This window comes from Tenrec ecaudatus, chromosome 1, assembly GCF_050624435.1.
Source record: "Tenrec ecaudatus isolate mTenEca1 chromosome 1, mTenEca1.hap1, whole genome shotgun sequence".
NCBI classification, from domain to species: Eukaryota; Metazoa; Chordata; class Mammalia; order Afrosoricida; family Tenrecidae; genus Tenrec; species Tenrec ecaudatus.
This window is the reverse complement of record NC_134530.1, coordinates 45169787-45185711: the sequence shown is the minus strand read 5'-3', so window position 1 is coordinate 45185711 and position 15925 is coordinate 45169787. Positions and strand designations below refer to the sequence as shown.

The 15925-nt window shown below is 51.8% G+C and overlaps 1 protein-coding gene across 1 annotated transcript; it reads right to left on the bottom strand.

Annotated features, from left to right (window-relative positions):
- Positions 1–1483: 1483 nt before the first annotated feature.
- Positions 1484–9562, bottom strand: CELA3B (chymotrypsin like elastase 3B). Its single transcript, XM_075562996.1, has 8 exons — positions 9523–9562; positions 7768–7853; positions 5971–6068; positions 5742–5876; positions 4724–4860; positions 4261–4403; positions 2734–2886; positions 1484–1501 (listed from the first exon to the last, which is right to left on the bottom strand). The coding sequence occupies exons 1-8, from the start codon at positions 9560–9562 to the stop codon at positions 1484–1486; spliced, it is 810 nt and encodes a 269-aa protein (XP_075419111.1).
- Positions 9563–15925: the final 6363 nt, after the last annotated feature.

The window sequence follows — 15925 nt, the reverse complement described above, 5'->3', positions numbered from 1 at the left end:
CTCCACCAGGAGTCGTGTGAGAGGCCAGCCCATATGTTTCTTCCCTGCAGATGATGTGTGGGTTAAGGCACGGTGAGCAACTTGCCATGGTGGCTGGCGTCTTTCCCACATTTGAACCTGGGCAGAAGTCCACATCCTGAGCAGCAAACAGCTGGCGAAGGAAACTGAGATGGCCAAAAGCAACTGTATATTGCCACCCTCACCTCCCATTTCTAATGGCGTCCATGTGGCATGTCATACCTCCCAGACCCTAGATAGCCTCTGAGGATCCTGAGAACCTTCCCTCCAAACCTACAAACCCACGTACTGCCGTCCTCCATTCTGCCTCATAGGCCCTCTAGGACACAGAGCAGCGCCCCAATGCGTGTGCAGGGCTGTCACTCTTCATGGAGGCAGGCTGCTGCATCTGTCTCCTGCAGAGCGGCTGGTGGGGTCAAATCGCGGACCTCTTGGCTAACAGAGAAGCACTGAGTCACTTACCCCCAGGGCTCCAGGGGGCAGATGGAGAATTCTGACTACCTTCAAGTGACTCTCTTCCTCTCTGGACTCATGTTCCCTTCCTCTCTCCACAGGGCTGAGGAACCCTCGTGGCATAGTGGTTACGCTTTGGGCTGTGTGGTAGTTACATCATCTGGTATCAATTTGGGACTTGAGAGGATTAAGTGTGGGCGTGGCCTTTTCATGAGAATTCTGGGAAATCTGTTTTTTCTCCTTGGAGGTGGAAGACTTCACTCTCTGCTGACTCCCTTGGAGATTCACTACTGACAAGGCTGATTCCCTGCGAGACATCCCTGAGAAGCTACATGGACCTACCCTGATACAGCTCTGGAAGCTGGAAAAGTTACATGGAGACCCCTGCCAGCACTGAGATGCTTACAACGCCACTGGATCCAAAGACTTTTTACCCACTGGCCTGTGATCGTCCTGCATTCGGCATCATTGCTTGTGTTTCATGAGTCTGAAGAGGACTTTATAGGTTGGTATAGGACAAGGCTAATATCAGATTTATGGGCTTGGACTGGACTGGGTTGGGATGCTTCCTTAATGTACAATTACCCTTTATATAAAACTCTCTTTTATACACATATGAGTTTCTGTGGATTTGTTTCTCTAGTCTGCCCAGACTAACTAACACAGGCTGCTAACCTCAAGGTCCACAGTTCGAAACCACCAGCTACAACATGGGAGAAAGATGGGGCTTTCTACTCCTGTAAAGAGTTGCAGTTGGGGAAACTCATTGGGGCAGTTCTATCCTGTCCTACAGGGTCCCTATGAGTAGATGGCAGCGGGTTTGGTTTTGGAATTTTTGGTCTCTGTAGGGTTGGATCTGGTTTTGTCTCTCTGTGAGATCTAGGATTGTAGAACTGGGCTGTGGAGAGAGGTAAGCCAAAGAAGGACAAACGACACAGAGCAGGTCTTTATTCTGCAAGGTCTTTATTCCTTTGGGAGAGGGTACAGCGGCACCGACATCCAGGTTCTGCTTCTAGTTGTTAGCCATAGTCTGGAAGACAGGGAGGGAGTTAGAACAGGCAATAGACAGACTGCTGTGTAGTGAGGAGCCTGACGGACTGGGTTCAATTCCCGGCCCTGCCACTTACTAACTGTATGATCCTGGCCTCTCTGAACCTCCCTTTCCTCATGTAAAATGAGGTTCATAATTGTATTTACTTCCCAGGGGGGGGGGTCTTTTGTTTATTTACTTATATTTGACTTTACTGCCAGAATCAGTAAATCCTTTTCTAGGTTTTTTTCCCCTTCCAAATAATATTTCCTAAGTGAATTTCTCATCATGGAAATGTTTCATTTGGATACCAGCAAACTACTGCTATGCGGGTTCATGAACAACAAAATGAATGAACGGCCATCAAGTTGATGCTGACTGCTAGCGATCCTAATGGACAATGTAGAACTGTTCCTATGGGTTTCTGTGACACTAAATCTCTTTGGAAGTAGACAGCCTCATCTCTCTCCCGTGGAGCAGCTGGTGGTTTTGAACTGCTGACCTTGCACTTAACAACAAAAACCAAAAGGTGCTTGTTAGATGTCGCTGGACCCCTCTTCTCTTTGTCCCCATCCTTGGTAAAGGTGGACTACATGATCCGTGTCATTTATTTGTTATTGAAAATATACACAGCAATTTAAGGTTGCTCTTGAATAGACCCAGTGGTTAACAAAGGCACCCTTTCCAAAGCCTGAAACACCCCAAAGGGGCCTCCTACTGTGACCATGGACAATCTGAATCTTCGCTCTCCCCAGCCCCAGACTGGCCAGCACCCTCGCCAATGCTGGCTCTGCCTCCCTGTCCCCACTCTCTTCTTAGAGCTTCTCCTTGGATGGAGTCACTCTCTCCTCTGTGCCAAGAAGGGGAGGGCCCAGTAGGGAGGCGCTTCACCAGCACATGGAAAGGAGGAAGCTCCTGGACAGCAGTTCAAAGCTCCACCTGGAAGCCAACCAAGTCCGAACCCTTCATGGCCATGGAGTTGCATTCAACTGGTCAGTGACCTTGTAGGACAGATGCTGCTGGGTCTTCCCTCTCTAGCTCTGCGATTGTATGGAAGCCAAGTGCTTCACAACAGCACACCAGGGCTTCAACGTCAAGGTCAGGGGCCCCACTGCAGTAGCAAACAGCCCCAGCCCCAGGGGCCCCTCTCAGTGACCATTCAGAAGCCTTTGCCCCCTCCTCAGGCCCAGTGGTTCCTCAGTCCTAGCCTCAGGCCCTGCCCGGCTCCTCACCTCCGTGATCCAATCGTTGAAGGCCGACACCCGGGTGAAGACGGTGGGCTTCTTGAGGGTGTTGCAGCCAAAAGCAGAAACGAAGCTGGTCACACCGTGGACCTGCCAGCTGCCATCGTCACTGGGGCAGCTGAGGGGGCCTCCGGAGTCACCCTGCAATTGCCAGACAGGGCGAGGGGCTAAGTCTGGGGGCTCAGGTTTAAGGAATTCCTCCCAACTCAGAGGAGCTCGAGAAACCTTTACTACTGGACTTCTTGGCTCCTTTGTGTTGGGAAATCTGTGTTTGTCCTGCAAGCTCTTGTGAAAAGGAAATGAGACATTAGATGTAGGATCTTAGCACGAGGCTGCAGTCACTCACTCTCACTCACCCACTCACTCACCCACCCATTCACCCACTCCCACACCCACCCACTCACCAACTCACAGACCCACCCATTCACCCACTCACTCACCCACCCATCCACCCACTCACTCACCCACCCATTCACCCACTCACTCACCCACCCATTCACCCACTCACTCACCCACCCATTCACCCACTCACTCACCCACTCACTCACCTACTCACTCACCCACTCTCACTCACCCACTCACTCACCTACCCATTCACCCGCTCACTCACCCACCCACTCACACACCCCCACACACACTCTGACACACACACACACTCACACACACACACACACTCACTCACTCACACCCACCCACACACTCACTCACTTTCTGCCATCCAGCCAATTCCCACTTTTAGCCACCCTATAGGACAGAGGAGAGCTATCCCTGTTGGTTTCTTAGACTGTAATTCTTTATGGGAATAGAAAGCCTCTTCCTTCTCCTGAGGAACGGCTGGTGGTTTTGAACTGCTGACCTTGCAGTTAGCAACCCACTATTCCACCAAGGCACCTTACTGCACAAAGTCTGGTAGCCCTCAATAAATGGTAGTTGCCATAATTAGTACCACCATTAGTTATTCATAATTTTGTTTATAAAATAAAAAAAGTGTGGCTGTCGAGCAGATCCCAAGTCCTAGCAAGCCTATAGGGCAGAGTGGGGTTACCCCAGAGGTTTTCCAGGGCTTAGCTGCATGGCCGCAGACTGCCACAGTTTCTCCTAAGGGGTGGCTGTGGGTTTGAATTGCCACCTTTTGTTTAGCAACCAAGTGCTTAACCATTGTGCCACCAGGGATCATTATGGCTCATCCTCACTTGCTATACAACGTTCGTCCCTTTCCTGTTTCACTGTAACTACTAACCCACAGAGCTGAAGGCGATTTCAGAGGTCATGATGTCAGGCTGACCCGGTAGTCTGAGGGCCAGGGAGGCACAGGACTTGGCTCGGGTCAGGTCAGTGTTTGACCAGGGACACTGAGTTCCCTGGGCCAGGGCTCCTGCCTCCCCAGCCTGGCACTGTCCCTGGACCGGGCCTGTTTCCTCCAAGTCCCATGTGGTCTGGAAGTTGAATAAGACAGAATGAGACAGACGGGAGGCAGAGGCATCCCGGCTGGGCGGGCAGGGAGAGCGGACTCACGTTGCAGCCGGAGCGGATGTCCCCGCCGGCGCACACCATGGTCTTCTTCACAGAGCTCCCCCACCAGTCCCACTTGGAGCAGTGCTCATAGTCCACCACGGGCAGCAGGGCCTGCTGCAGCTTGTCCGGGAGCGGCCCACCAGCTGTGGGGGCAGAGAGCGCTGAGCGGGGCCCATCAGGTTACAGAAGGGGCCTCCCAATAGGTTACAGAAGGGGCCTGCTGCCTTCCTCAACCAAGGCATCCCCAGCACCTGGGCCATGCACCCCCCAGGGCCTCCCAGCACCCCAGGAGAGGAAGACAAACTGAACAGGTCCGGGAGGGGGTGGGAGGAGGAAGAAGGGGGTGGGGGGGGAGGAGGTTGCAATGGGGGAAGGGCAAGGACTAGTCCTGGGCTTGCCCTCAGCCCCTGGCCCCCAGGCCCTGTCTTCCACGCAGTGGCCAGCTGGAGGGGTCAGCACGTACTATAGAGGCGGCCCCAGCCGCTGATGTAGCAAGGGGCCTCGTTGGGCAGCAGGGTGCCGGCGGGGGGCAGGCAGGCAAGCTGGACTGTGTCTCCCAGCTGGGCGCTCCGTGACAGCTTGATGAGAGCGATGTCATTCCTGGGGGAAGAGAAGAGTCGGCACCTGGTCCTCCCACCACCCCAATTGCCCCTCCAGTTCCCACCCCAGCCACTCCCAAGGCTGAGCAACTTTCAGGAGGTTTCCTGGCCAGTCCGCCCACGTAAACCCGTGCCCTTCACTGTCCACCATCACAGTCGCTTGGGGGGCTTTAGTACAGGGTGCTGGCACCACCCCAAAGTGTCTGATGGACTGGCTCTGCACTGAGGGCCCCAAAAGGTACATTTCTGGCAAGTTCGATGGAAATGCTGATACTGTGTCCGGGGCCCCACTCTGTGATCTACTTTGTGAGCACTTCGCCCCCTGCTGGTCGCTCAGGCTAGCTCATCAGGATGGTTCTCTCCACTTACCCTGGGATCCCAGCGAGGATGGACCAGGGTCTCCGCCCCTCCAGATCCTCACTCCGGAACTGTACTGGGGGCTTCCGCACCTTCTCGGACCCTCTCACATCCACCCACCATTGCACATCGATTTGAGGGGTGGCTTTCTCGCCTAGTGATGGTCTTTTTGACCTGCACCATCCCCCCGTAAGCTCAGCTTCCTGGAAGCCCTTTGACAGAGGGAAAAACTGAGTCCCGGAGAAGGGCAGTGACTGAGGCAGGCAACACGTTGGGTAGGGCTTTAGCCAGACTCTCAGTTCAGTATCCCTTCTCTGCTCACAGTACCAAGAACCCAGGCTGCGCCAGGAGAATTCTGCCGAATGGAAGAATTGAATTTGGCAGGGGGCTGGGGAGCAGATGACCTTGAAGGAGTTCCTGTCTCTCTGTGCCCTGCTGTTCCTCTTGGGGAGAGGTTTGGTGTGGGCGACGCTGAAGGCTCTGAATTTTGGGGGGCCCTGGGTCTCCGGACTGAAAATCACTCACCCACAGGCCACACAGTTGGGGTTCCAGAGAGGGTGCACAAAGAGGTCTTCAGCATTGATGGGGATCACCTGCTCAGGGCCTTCCTTCTGTCCCCGGTCATACTCGCCCAGCACCACTTGGTAGGTCATGGAGCTCCTGGCAGTGGAGGTGGACTCAGTCTCTCCACCCCCGCCCCCGCCAGTGCCCCCTCCCCATCCTGCCTTAGGCCCTCGAAGGGACAAGGACTCACGAGACACAGTGGCCAGCAGTCATGACCCAGTCGGGGGCGATGAGGCTGCCTCCACAGGTGTGATGGAAGGCCCCATTCTTCTCATACTGCAGGGAGATCTGGGGGCCAGAGAGGAAGGGCCTGAGCAGTCTGGGCCACACAGAAAGGACTGCCACCAGTGGTGGTGCGCACTGCTCAACTCCAGGGGTACCCTGCCCACAGAGCAGCGCACCACCCTCTAGCAATGTGCAGTGCCCAACTTGCACCACCGTTCAGGGTGGCGCTGTCATTTTCCCCCTGTGAGCACGCAGACTCTGACTCTCCAAGGGCCGCCTAAGCCCTGCGGCCTCCCCGGGGGTCCCAGTATTCTCTGTATCCACAGGCATCCACACACCTTCTGTCTCTTGAGTCCTGTAATACCATCTTACCATCTGAGCCCCTTGAATGGCCTCTCTCGTCCCTCTGCCGCACAGCCTCCCAAGTCCTGGGCCACACTCCTGACTTGGACACACCCAGATCTCAAGTCCCTTCTAGTTCAAGGGCTAGCAAACTCCAGCTCCTGGGCCCAGTGTGGCCCATGGCCTTTGGGACATAGAGACTTCCTGGAACTTGAGCTCTCCACACCGGTGGAGCAGCTGGGGCTGCTTTGGCACCATGCTGGCAGAGTTGAATTGTTGCTCTAGAGACCACCTGGCCGAAACGCTTAGACTCGGTGGCCCTTTACAGACATGCATGGACCCTTTCTCTGGACCAGTGCCGCCCGTCGAACCTTCTGGGATGATGGAGATGCTCTCTAGCTGTGCTGTGCTATGCGGCAACTACAGGCTAGACACAAGGAGCCTTGGGTGGGGTGGTGGGCTATGTATTGGGCTGTTAACCACAAGGTCGGCAGTTCGAACCCACCACCCAATCAGAGAGAGAAAGATGAGGCTTTCTGCTCTCCTAAAGAGTTACAGCCTCAGAAACCCACGCGGTCAGTCCCACTCTGTCCTCCAGCATCACATGAGCCGGCCTTGACTCGCTGACAGTGAGTTTGAACCGAATCTGGCCACATGAGGCTACTGAGCATTTGAAACATGGCAGGTGCAGCTGAGGGATGGAGTTTTTAACGTCCTTGAGTTTAATTAATTTAAAGGTAAATAGCACCACGTGTGTGTGGGCAATTCGGCAAGTGTGGCTCCTCTGGGCCACCCTCTGTTGTCGTGTGCCCTTGAATCGATTCCAACTTAAAGCTGCCCCCGCGGGTTTCCCAGGCTGGCATCCTTCCAGGAGCAGATAATGTCTCTCTCGGTGTGTTGGGTGGGGGTCAAATCACCGCCCTTGGGGGTAACAGTCGAGTCACTAACTCTGTGTTACCCTAGCCCCTTGGAGCGTCTCCATGGTTCTCTAAAAGCCCCTCACCCATTTCACTGCTCCCGGGCTTTGCAGGCAGCTCTGTGGTATCCTGTGAGGACTCCTGAAATGGGTGCCTCGAAATCTCTCTCTCTACACACAAACACACACACACACACCACACACACGCACACACCACCACCACCACCCCCAACTGCCACCATTAGCAGCACACCAGCCCCCTGGAGTTAAGCAGTGCCCTCGCCCAGATTCCCCATTTAAAATGCCCACAGCCCAATGGAGCTGCGAGATTGGATGGGCACAACCTCCCGTGGGGCAGATCATCCAAAGGCTTCCAGCTCGCTGGCGGCTGGCATGGGAATTGGGAGGGAAGCAGGAGATGAAGGCTGCCGCTCCCCACTCAGAGCTTGGGGCCCACGCCACGTCGTCCCCGCTGGGAACAACCACAGCTGGCATTGCTCTTACCTGCCAGGGCCAGCTGTAGGGCACAGCGTCCTCACCATTGACCACGCGGGTGGAGGGGTGATAGACAGGTTTGCCGCAGCCCGAGGCTGGAGGAAGAGTGGGGTGTTAGTCAGCCAGGGAGCCTCCCAAAGAAAACAGGAGACCTGGGTGCTAGTCCTAGCTATGTCTCCAACTGACTGGGTGACCCCAGGCAAGCCGGTCCCCATTCTGGACGTCGGTGGTCGTGGTCACCCTGACCAGTGAATAGGGCTTTCCAGAGGCCTGGGGTTCCCCGGAGGAAGAGAACAATGTGAGCTCCTGCGTGAGAGGATGGAAGCGGTTGAGACACTTGGAATGGCGTCTGGTGCCGCGCGAGGTGTGGAGAAAGGGCAGCCATTGGCAGTGGAGCCTCTGGGGGAGTGTGTGGAGTGTCTACCACACCCGGTGACCCTGACAGAGGCAGTACCACCCCAAGGACTGCCCATCAAGTAGTCGTGCCCTGTTTCAGCAGAAACTTAGTTTTAACCAACACCATCCCTGCCGTTAAGCACCACCACGAAAACATTTTCCATACGCGCGGCCTACACGTCAAGAGCTACCCAAAGGAAACCAGAGACACTGTCACCGAGGCCATTCGGACTCATAGCGACCCTGCAGGACAGGGTGCATGGGCTCGGTGGGGTTCCGAGACGAACGCTTTCCCACAGCGGACAGTCTCATCTTTCTCCCTCCGAGTGGCTGGTGGTTTTGAACTGACCTTTCAGTTAGCAGCCCAGCAGAAGGCTTATTAACATCCTGTGAAATGCAGAAAATATCCAAAGCTCCAATGATGCTAATTTGTTTGTGGACCCTTCTATTGCCCTCAGGGCAGAACTATCATTATGACCCAATCATGCGGCTTCGTCTGCAATGAGCTACAAGCATATGCTGCGGCTTTCTCTCTCCTGGGACTTACACAGTTGCTGATTTTGTCAGGTTTTCCGGTGGTTTGACTACCATCATGTGGTAATTAATACTTGCGAATCTATGGCGATCACCTTTTTGAGAATGAAGCAGTCGTCAAACAAAAATTTTAAAACCCAAACTCACAGCCATCAGGTTGAAGTCAACCCATTGCACATCTATAGTTGGGGTAGAACGCCCCTGTGAGTTTCCCCGACTGTAACGCTACGGGAGTAGTAAGACCCATCTTTCTCTATAGACTTGGTTTACTGCCTTGTTGGGGAACCCCACCATGGCCCTCTGGGGTTCCATTATATCCCCTGAGCCAGCCCACCCAGGCCTCCACTCCATTCTCCTGCCCCTGTGCTGCGAGCCCCTCAATCCTGGTCCAGGTACAAGCTGAGACCGCTTCCTGTACAACCAGGTGTTAGGTGCCACGGGGCCCGGATTCCAGGGGTTCCTGGCCCAGCACAGAACAAGAATGCAGGTGATGTTTGCAGATGAGCACAGACCCGCTGCCGGGCTAAGAAGCCTAAGCGTTGCCTTATGTGGGATCTGAACTTCCAGTCAAGATTTCGTTACCGGTTAGAGAACAGCTGTCCCTCTCTGTGGTGAGTCCTTACCAAGAAAATCACCCTTATCTAGAACACAAATGTCCCCCAAGCAGAAAAATTAGGTGACGGCTGTGAACAGGTCTCTCAAAGACAAAGGGCAGAAAGGTAAGGCGCATATGACAGAGCAACCAAAGACCGGCAAATAAATAGCATTAAACTATGTGCACCAATCAAACTTGGGGTGGGGCGTGAAAGAACACAGGAAAAGCTGGGATCTTACCAAGGGCCACAAACAGGAGGGAACTTAGCAGTCGCAGCATGGTGAGTGTTGGGACAATGGGAAGGGGACGCGGAGCCTGGGGTGCTAATATAGGGAGGGAGGGAGGTGGGAACTGCTGTCTTGGACCTCATTCCTGGAACAGGTGGTGGAACACCAAGTCTCCCAGGGTCCAAGGTCATGGCTTCTACCCACTGCAGCTGGAAGAATGATAGGCCATGGAAGGACCTGGCCTCTCCTCTGACATGCAACCTCACAGGTGGCCCTGAATGGCTAGCTGATAACAGCGAAAGGGGAAAGAAAATCCACGTCAGGACAAGCCAGTTTCTCCCAGGAAAGAGCGTGGCCTCACCAACGGGTTAGACTGGGGTTCAGGTCCTGGCTGTGCCCCTTGGCTTAACCTCTCTGAGCTTCGGGTTTCTTGTCTCTACTCTGGGATCAATTTTGGTACCTACTTCAGTTAAAACATGTTAAGCACTTTCTACCAGGATCTGGGGGCACGGGCATGAGCATATGATCCAGCAATCCCTCTGCTGGGTACGTGCCCCAAAGGAGGAGGAGTCGCAGCATGCAAAGACGACATCTGCATACCCATGCTCAGTGCAGCACCCTCACAGTCGCACGGCGGTTCTCAACCTGTGGGTCGCGACCCCTTTGGGGGTCGAATGACCCTTTCACAGGGGTCGCCCGATTCATCACAGTAGCAAAATGACAGCTATGAAGTAGCAACGAAAATAATGTTATGGTTGGGGGTGGGGTCACCACAACATGAGGAACTGTATGACAGGGTTGAGGCATGAGGAAGGTTGAGAACCACTATTAAAGCAGGAAGATGGAAACCACCTGAAGGCCCATCCGTGGGAGAATGGATAAAGAAACTGTAGCATGGGCACAGGAACCCTGGTGGGGCAGTGGTTATGAGTTGGGCTGTTCACCACCAGGTCAGCAGTTCGAGACCACCTGTCACTCTAGGGAAGAAAGATGAGGCTTTCTACTCTTGTCAAAAGTTAGTCTCTGAGGAAGGGGTGGGGAGGGATAAAATGAGGAGCTGATACCAAGGGCTCAAGTAGAAACTGTTTTGAAAATGATGATGGCAACATACGTACAAATGTACTTGACACAATGGATGTATGGATGGATTGTGATAAGAGCTGTTACAAGCCCCAAATAAAATGATTGTTTTTTAAAAGTTCGTCTCTGAAACCCACAGGGCAGTTCTGCCCTGTTCCATGGGGCCGCTGTGAGTCAGAATGGACTCGATGACAGTGAGTTTGAGTTTTGAACTTGGTCCTTGCACACCATGGTCTACTATGTATCACTCCAAAGCAGTAACACATCACAAAGCAGCTCATGGAGGAGATGGACCTAGAGGACATGATGGTGAGTGAAATTAGTCCATCGCTGAGAGACAAATACCACACGACACCACTGTTACAAGGGAGGCACCACATGGTAAAGACTGGTGCAGAAGCACTGTGCCAGACAGTGGCTGGGTGGTAGCTGGGGTGATGTGTAAGATAGGAGTTCACTAGAGGGACAAGTAGAGGGAATGGGGGAGAGTGAAGGGCCAGATGTTGGGAGATTACATGAGCAATTTGATCTGCTGAATCCAAAGCTGATGATCTGAAATGTAAACCCCCACCTAATTCTCAAGCCGAAACTGTAAAATAAAAAAATTCAATATCTGATGCACACACACCTATATGTAATTACCACCAGTCAAGATGTAGGGAGGGGAGGGGTCCCCCACAAATCGTCACAGGTCCGGTAGGCACAATTGTACAGCGATAATAAGTAAAGATGATAGTGAAGTCATAGAGAGAATGAGAGGTAGGGGAGAGATTGGAATAATGGAGTCAGACACCATTCATGGTACCATGCTCACCTCAGCCTCACTTGGTGGTCCTCATGGGAGGAGCCCGGCCACGAGAGAAGGAGAGCCCCAACTTTATTGCTAACCAAGGGTTATATCTCATTAGAGGGACATGATTATAGGGAACCACACATCACAGGAAGGGGCAGTACAATAGGCATACACACCATAGGAAGGGGATGTACGATAGGCATGAGCATGACAGGAAGGGGATGAGCTAGGGGTGTGCCCATAGGAATGGGAGGGACTGGAGGTATACATGTGACAAGATGGGCAGACCCTAGATTCATGATGGCAGCCTAACCTTGGTCATCCTTGGGCAGGTTTGACCTCTCTGGGGTCTCCTACAAGGAAACAGACAACTACTATCCTTATCAGAAGGGAGGGGGCCCTACTTGTTGTTGGGATAAACAGTGGTGTCTGCTTGCTCTAGATGGCTGATAACTCTTAGGGAGAATGGTCCCTGATCAATTCTTGATGACCTCCAAGTGTACAGTCATTCGAAAGCAGCTAAGTTTGGGATATATTTGGGGGAGACAACATGGGAGAAATCCTTCTGTTTCCCATAGTCAAGATATGAAACTTTTGAGTGAAAGATGTTTCTTCTAGCCTCATTGTACTTTGACACCCCTCCCCTCCACACACACACCTGGCAACTCATCACCTGCTTTCTGCCTTCAGAGTTTCCTCTGATCTGGAACCTCACCCAAAAGGAGTCATCTCATAGCCTCTGTGTTTTATTTCTGGTCTTCCTTTATTTAGCATAAGATTTCTGAGATTTGTCCATGTTGTGTTAGATATATGAAGGTGCTGACTACATTATTTGGCATCCAAGTGGTGCACACGGTGAAAGCCCTTGTCTCCTAACCAAAAGGTGGGCAGTTCGAGTCTACTTAGAGGCACCTCAGAAGAAAAGTCTGGTGATCTACTTCCAAAAATCAAAAGCAGCCAGAGGGAGCACGGTTCTACTCTGAGTTGGAGCTGATTCCGTGTCGATAGTTTAATGTAAGCTCTAACTCAATAAAAGTGGTCCAGCCACTCCAGGATCACTAATGTCCCGAGTGAAACAGAAAGAGTTGGCCCAAACACAGAGAAGTTGTAACCCCCATCCTTTGCTGGCAGGACTGTAAATGGTGCCTGGTTCCTCCAAAGGTTGCATGTAGAATTCCTCTTTGCAATTCCACTCCTGAACACATCACAGCTTCCCGGATTTATTTGGTCTAGTGCTCCCTTTTCAGAAAAAAGAAACCACTCAGTGCCCTCCTGCCATTTAAAAGCTTTGCACTATAGCCCATAATTGTGGATAAAGGGTCAGTATCCGCTTTTGCAGCCTCCCTCCCCCCACCCCCAGTCATTCCAGCACCCCCTTAGGGGGCTCTATCACCTACTTTGGGAACCTGATATGTACCCAAAATGTCTGAAAGCAGGGGCTCAAACCAACATTGGTGTCCCAGGGTTCATTGCAGCACCACTGAGAACAAGCACAAGGTAGAAATGATCCGAGTGTCCCCAGCAGAAGAATGGTGAAACACAATGCGGATGTGCCAAACAAGCTCACTGCCATCGAGTCATCTCTGACGCAGAGCGGCCCTTCAGGGCTGAGCGAACTGGCCCTTTGCATGTCCAAGGCTGTAAATCTTTCTGGGAACGACACTCCTCTTCCTTCCAGCGAGAGGCTCGTACTTCTACCCGTAATGGTGTATCATTCAGTCATAAAGAGAAATGAAGGGCTGGGCTTCTCTGGGACATCAGTGACATTGGAAGCCGTATGCTGTGTGAACTCAGTCAGACACAAAAGGACAAAGACTGTAGGAACCACCCCCTATCTGAAATAGGAGGGGGCTTCAAGAAGAGTGTGCGGAAAGATAAAGGAATTTAAAAAGAATGGGATTGTTTCATGAACTTTTGAGGGTCTCTGGTACTCAGACTAAGCAAGGCATTGGAGGGAAACGGGGGATGTTATTTAAGGGGTGCTAGGTTCCTGTTTAGGGAGATGAGAAGCAATTGAAAATGGACAACGCGGTGAATGTAATCCCTGTCACGGTATTTTACACTTTAAAATGGAAGATATTTTATTATGTGTATTTTACGATGATAAACCAAAACAAAAACATAAATGTCTCCTGAGTGGACTGATGACATCAGGACCACGAATGATTGAAGATGATTATTAATCCGAATTCCATGACTGAAGTTCAAATAAGAGAGGTGAGCGAGGACCAGATCCCATAGGGCCTTGAAACCAAACAGAACCCAAACCTGTGGCTGTCAAGTCCCTAGAGACGCATAACAAGCCGACAGGACAGAGCAGAGAGGCCCAATAAAAGGCCGGGTCTTTATTCTAAGTGAAAAGAGAAGCTATTGATGGGTGGGAAAATGGCTAAGCATTAGGTAGGAGAGAGACATGAGGCTTCATTTATGAATTAAACATCCCTCCGGCTGCTGCTTAGGGAATGGATTACAATTCTGAGTCAGGGTGTGGTGCAGTGAACGACTTGCATAGGGCTTTTTCTCACCATGCTCTCATGCGTCCTACAAAATGATTGGATGGAACTATGCAAATAAGGTGCTTGTGACCTACTGAGTGGACTGGAGAGTATCCAAATATGCAAATTAGGTACCTGGAACCCCTGTGGGGATGGGGCTACATGAATAAGGCCTCAAGAACCTTAATGAGGGGGTTGGTCTGTTTTACCATCTCTCTCGCCTTAAAAGAGGGCCAGTCCCAGAGCAGAGGAAGGAGCTCACTACCACCAATAAAGCATAGCTGTGAAGGGAGCATGTTTTTTGGAATCAGGGTCCCTGTGATGGGCCCCTCCTAGATCCAGGAGACAGAGAGAGGGCTGTTAACACCGGAGGTGGTAGAGAATTCGCAGTGGCAGCACCAGGAGACTGGTGTCAAACAGCATAGTAAGCCAGGTTCCCAGCCCATGGATTCAGCCAGCCACCATAGGTGTGTTGACCTTCAGAGCGAGAAAGCTGAGACCTTCCTGGCCAGGTTTACTGAGGTATTTCTGAGTACTTACTGCTGGAGCCAAAGAGCTTTGTTAGAACATTTACCCGAATAGGGCAAAGTCCAGGCCTAGAGGCTGAGGGCCAGTGGGAGGCCTGCCTGCGGGTACTGTTGAAGAGAAGCTGTCCGGATTAAAGAACTGTATCCTGAGCCATTTCTGATCCTGAAATGTAATGTTACTTCCGTGATAAGCCCCATAATTGCGAATATTGAATGTGAATTCTATATGTCTATATAGATCTGCAATCAATTCTTGAACCCAATAGAGAAGTAGAGCGCCTTGGGATGGGCCCCTGGTGTCAGATTTAGTAAAAGGTTTGAAGAGAATACGTGATCTCATAGGAGTGATTCCTAGGAATCGGCCTTGGGCTGTTGATGCTAATAATGATCTCCACCGGGCCCGCCTGGTCCAAGAAGTTCGAGGTCAGATGATGGAGCACCGGCATTTTCATTCTTTTACTGCCGTGGAGTCGAACTGCCCTTGTGCGTGTTCGAGACTGCAACTCTTTCAAAGGAGTAGAAAGCCTCATCTTTCTCCTGTGGAGTGGCTGGTGGTTTTGAACTGCTGACTGGAGGTTACAGCCTACCACGTAACTCAGAGTTCCTTGCATTATGGTTGATGCTTTAAAAACAAACAAACAACCTTTTTATTGTGAACAGAGTGAAGGATTACATTTTTCCATTCAACCCGTCCTACGCATTCTGTTTCATCTCACTGATTCCACTTCCCACAATGTAATGATCGTGTAGCCCACTTTCTCCCTTGTTTCCTGTTTCTCTTCCTCCTTTCCCCTACTTCGGAACTTTGACTTTGGGTAAAGGGTTCCCTTTTGATTTCAAATGGTTGATTATTCAAAAGCGTGTGTGTGCACTTCACTGCTGTTATTGTTCCTCTTATTCAAACCCCAAACCAAACCACCTGCCATGGAGTCAATCAGACGCATGGTGACTTTATACAGGGATGCTGAGGCTGTCTACCGTGATGAAGCAGACAGCCTCACTTTTTCCTAGGGAACTGCTGGTGGATTTGAAGAATCGACCTTGGGGTTGGCAATCCATTGCTTATCCAACAGCACCACCAGAACTTCCTTTATAAGTCTGCCTATCATTGGGCCAAAAATGGAACCATTCATTTCCAGACCTGAAGGATGACCAAGAGCTAGCTCAAGAGGTTCCATCAGTCTCTATGTGACCAGTAAACCCGACGTTTTTACGATCTTGAGTTTTGTTACACACACACACACACACACACACACACACGCTGACCCTATCCAGGGCTTTCTAATGTGAAATCTTCCAGGGTAGTCGATGGTGGTAGCCTGGCGTCATCTGGCTCTTCTGGTGTCAGGGTTGTGGAGACACGTTCGTGTGGACCATCAGGCCATGAGATTATTTCCTCTTGTCCTTGGTTCTCCTCATTCTTCCATTCTGCTCGACAGGGAGACACCCACAGTTGTAGAAGGGGGCCGGTTAGAGACTAGTGTGATGGCTTGCCTGGGGCGTGAGAAGGAAACGGAAAG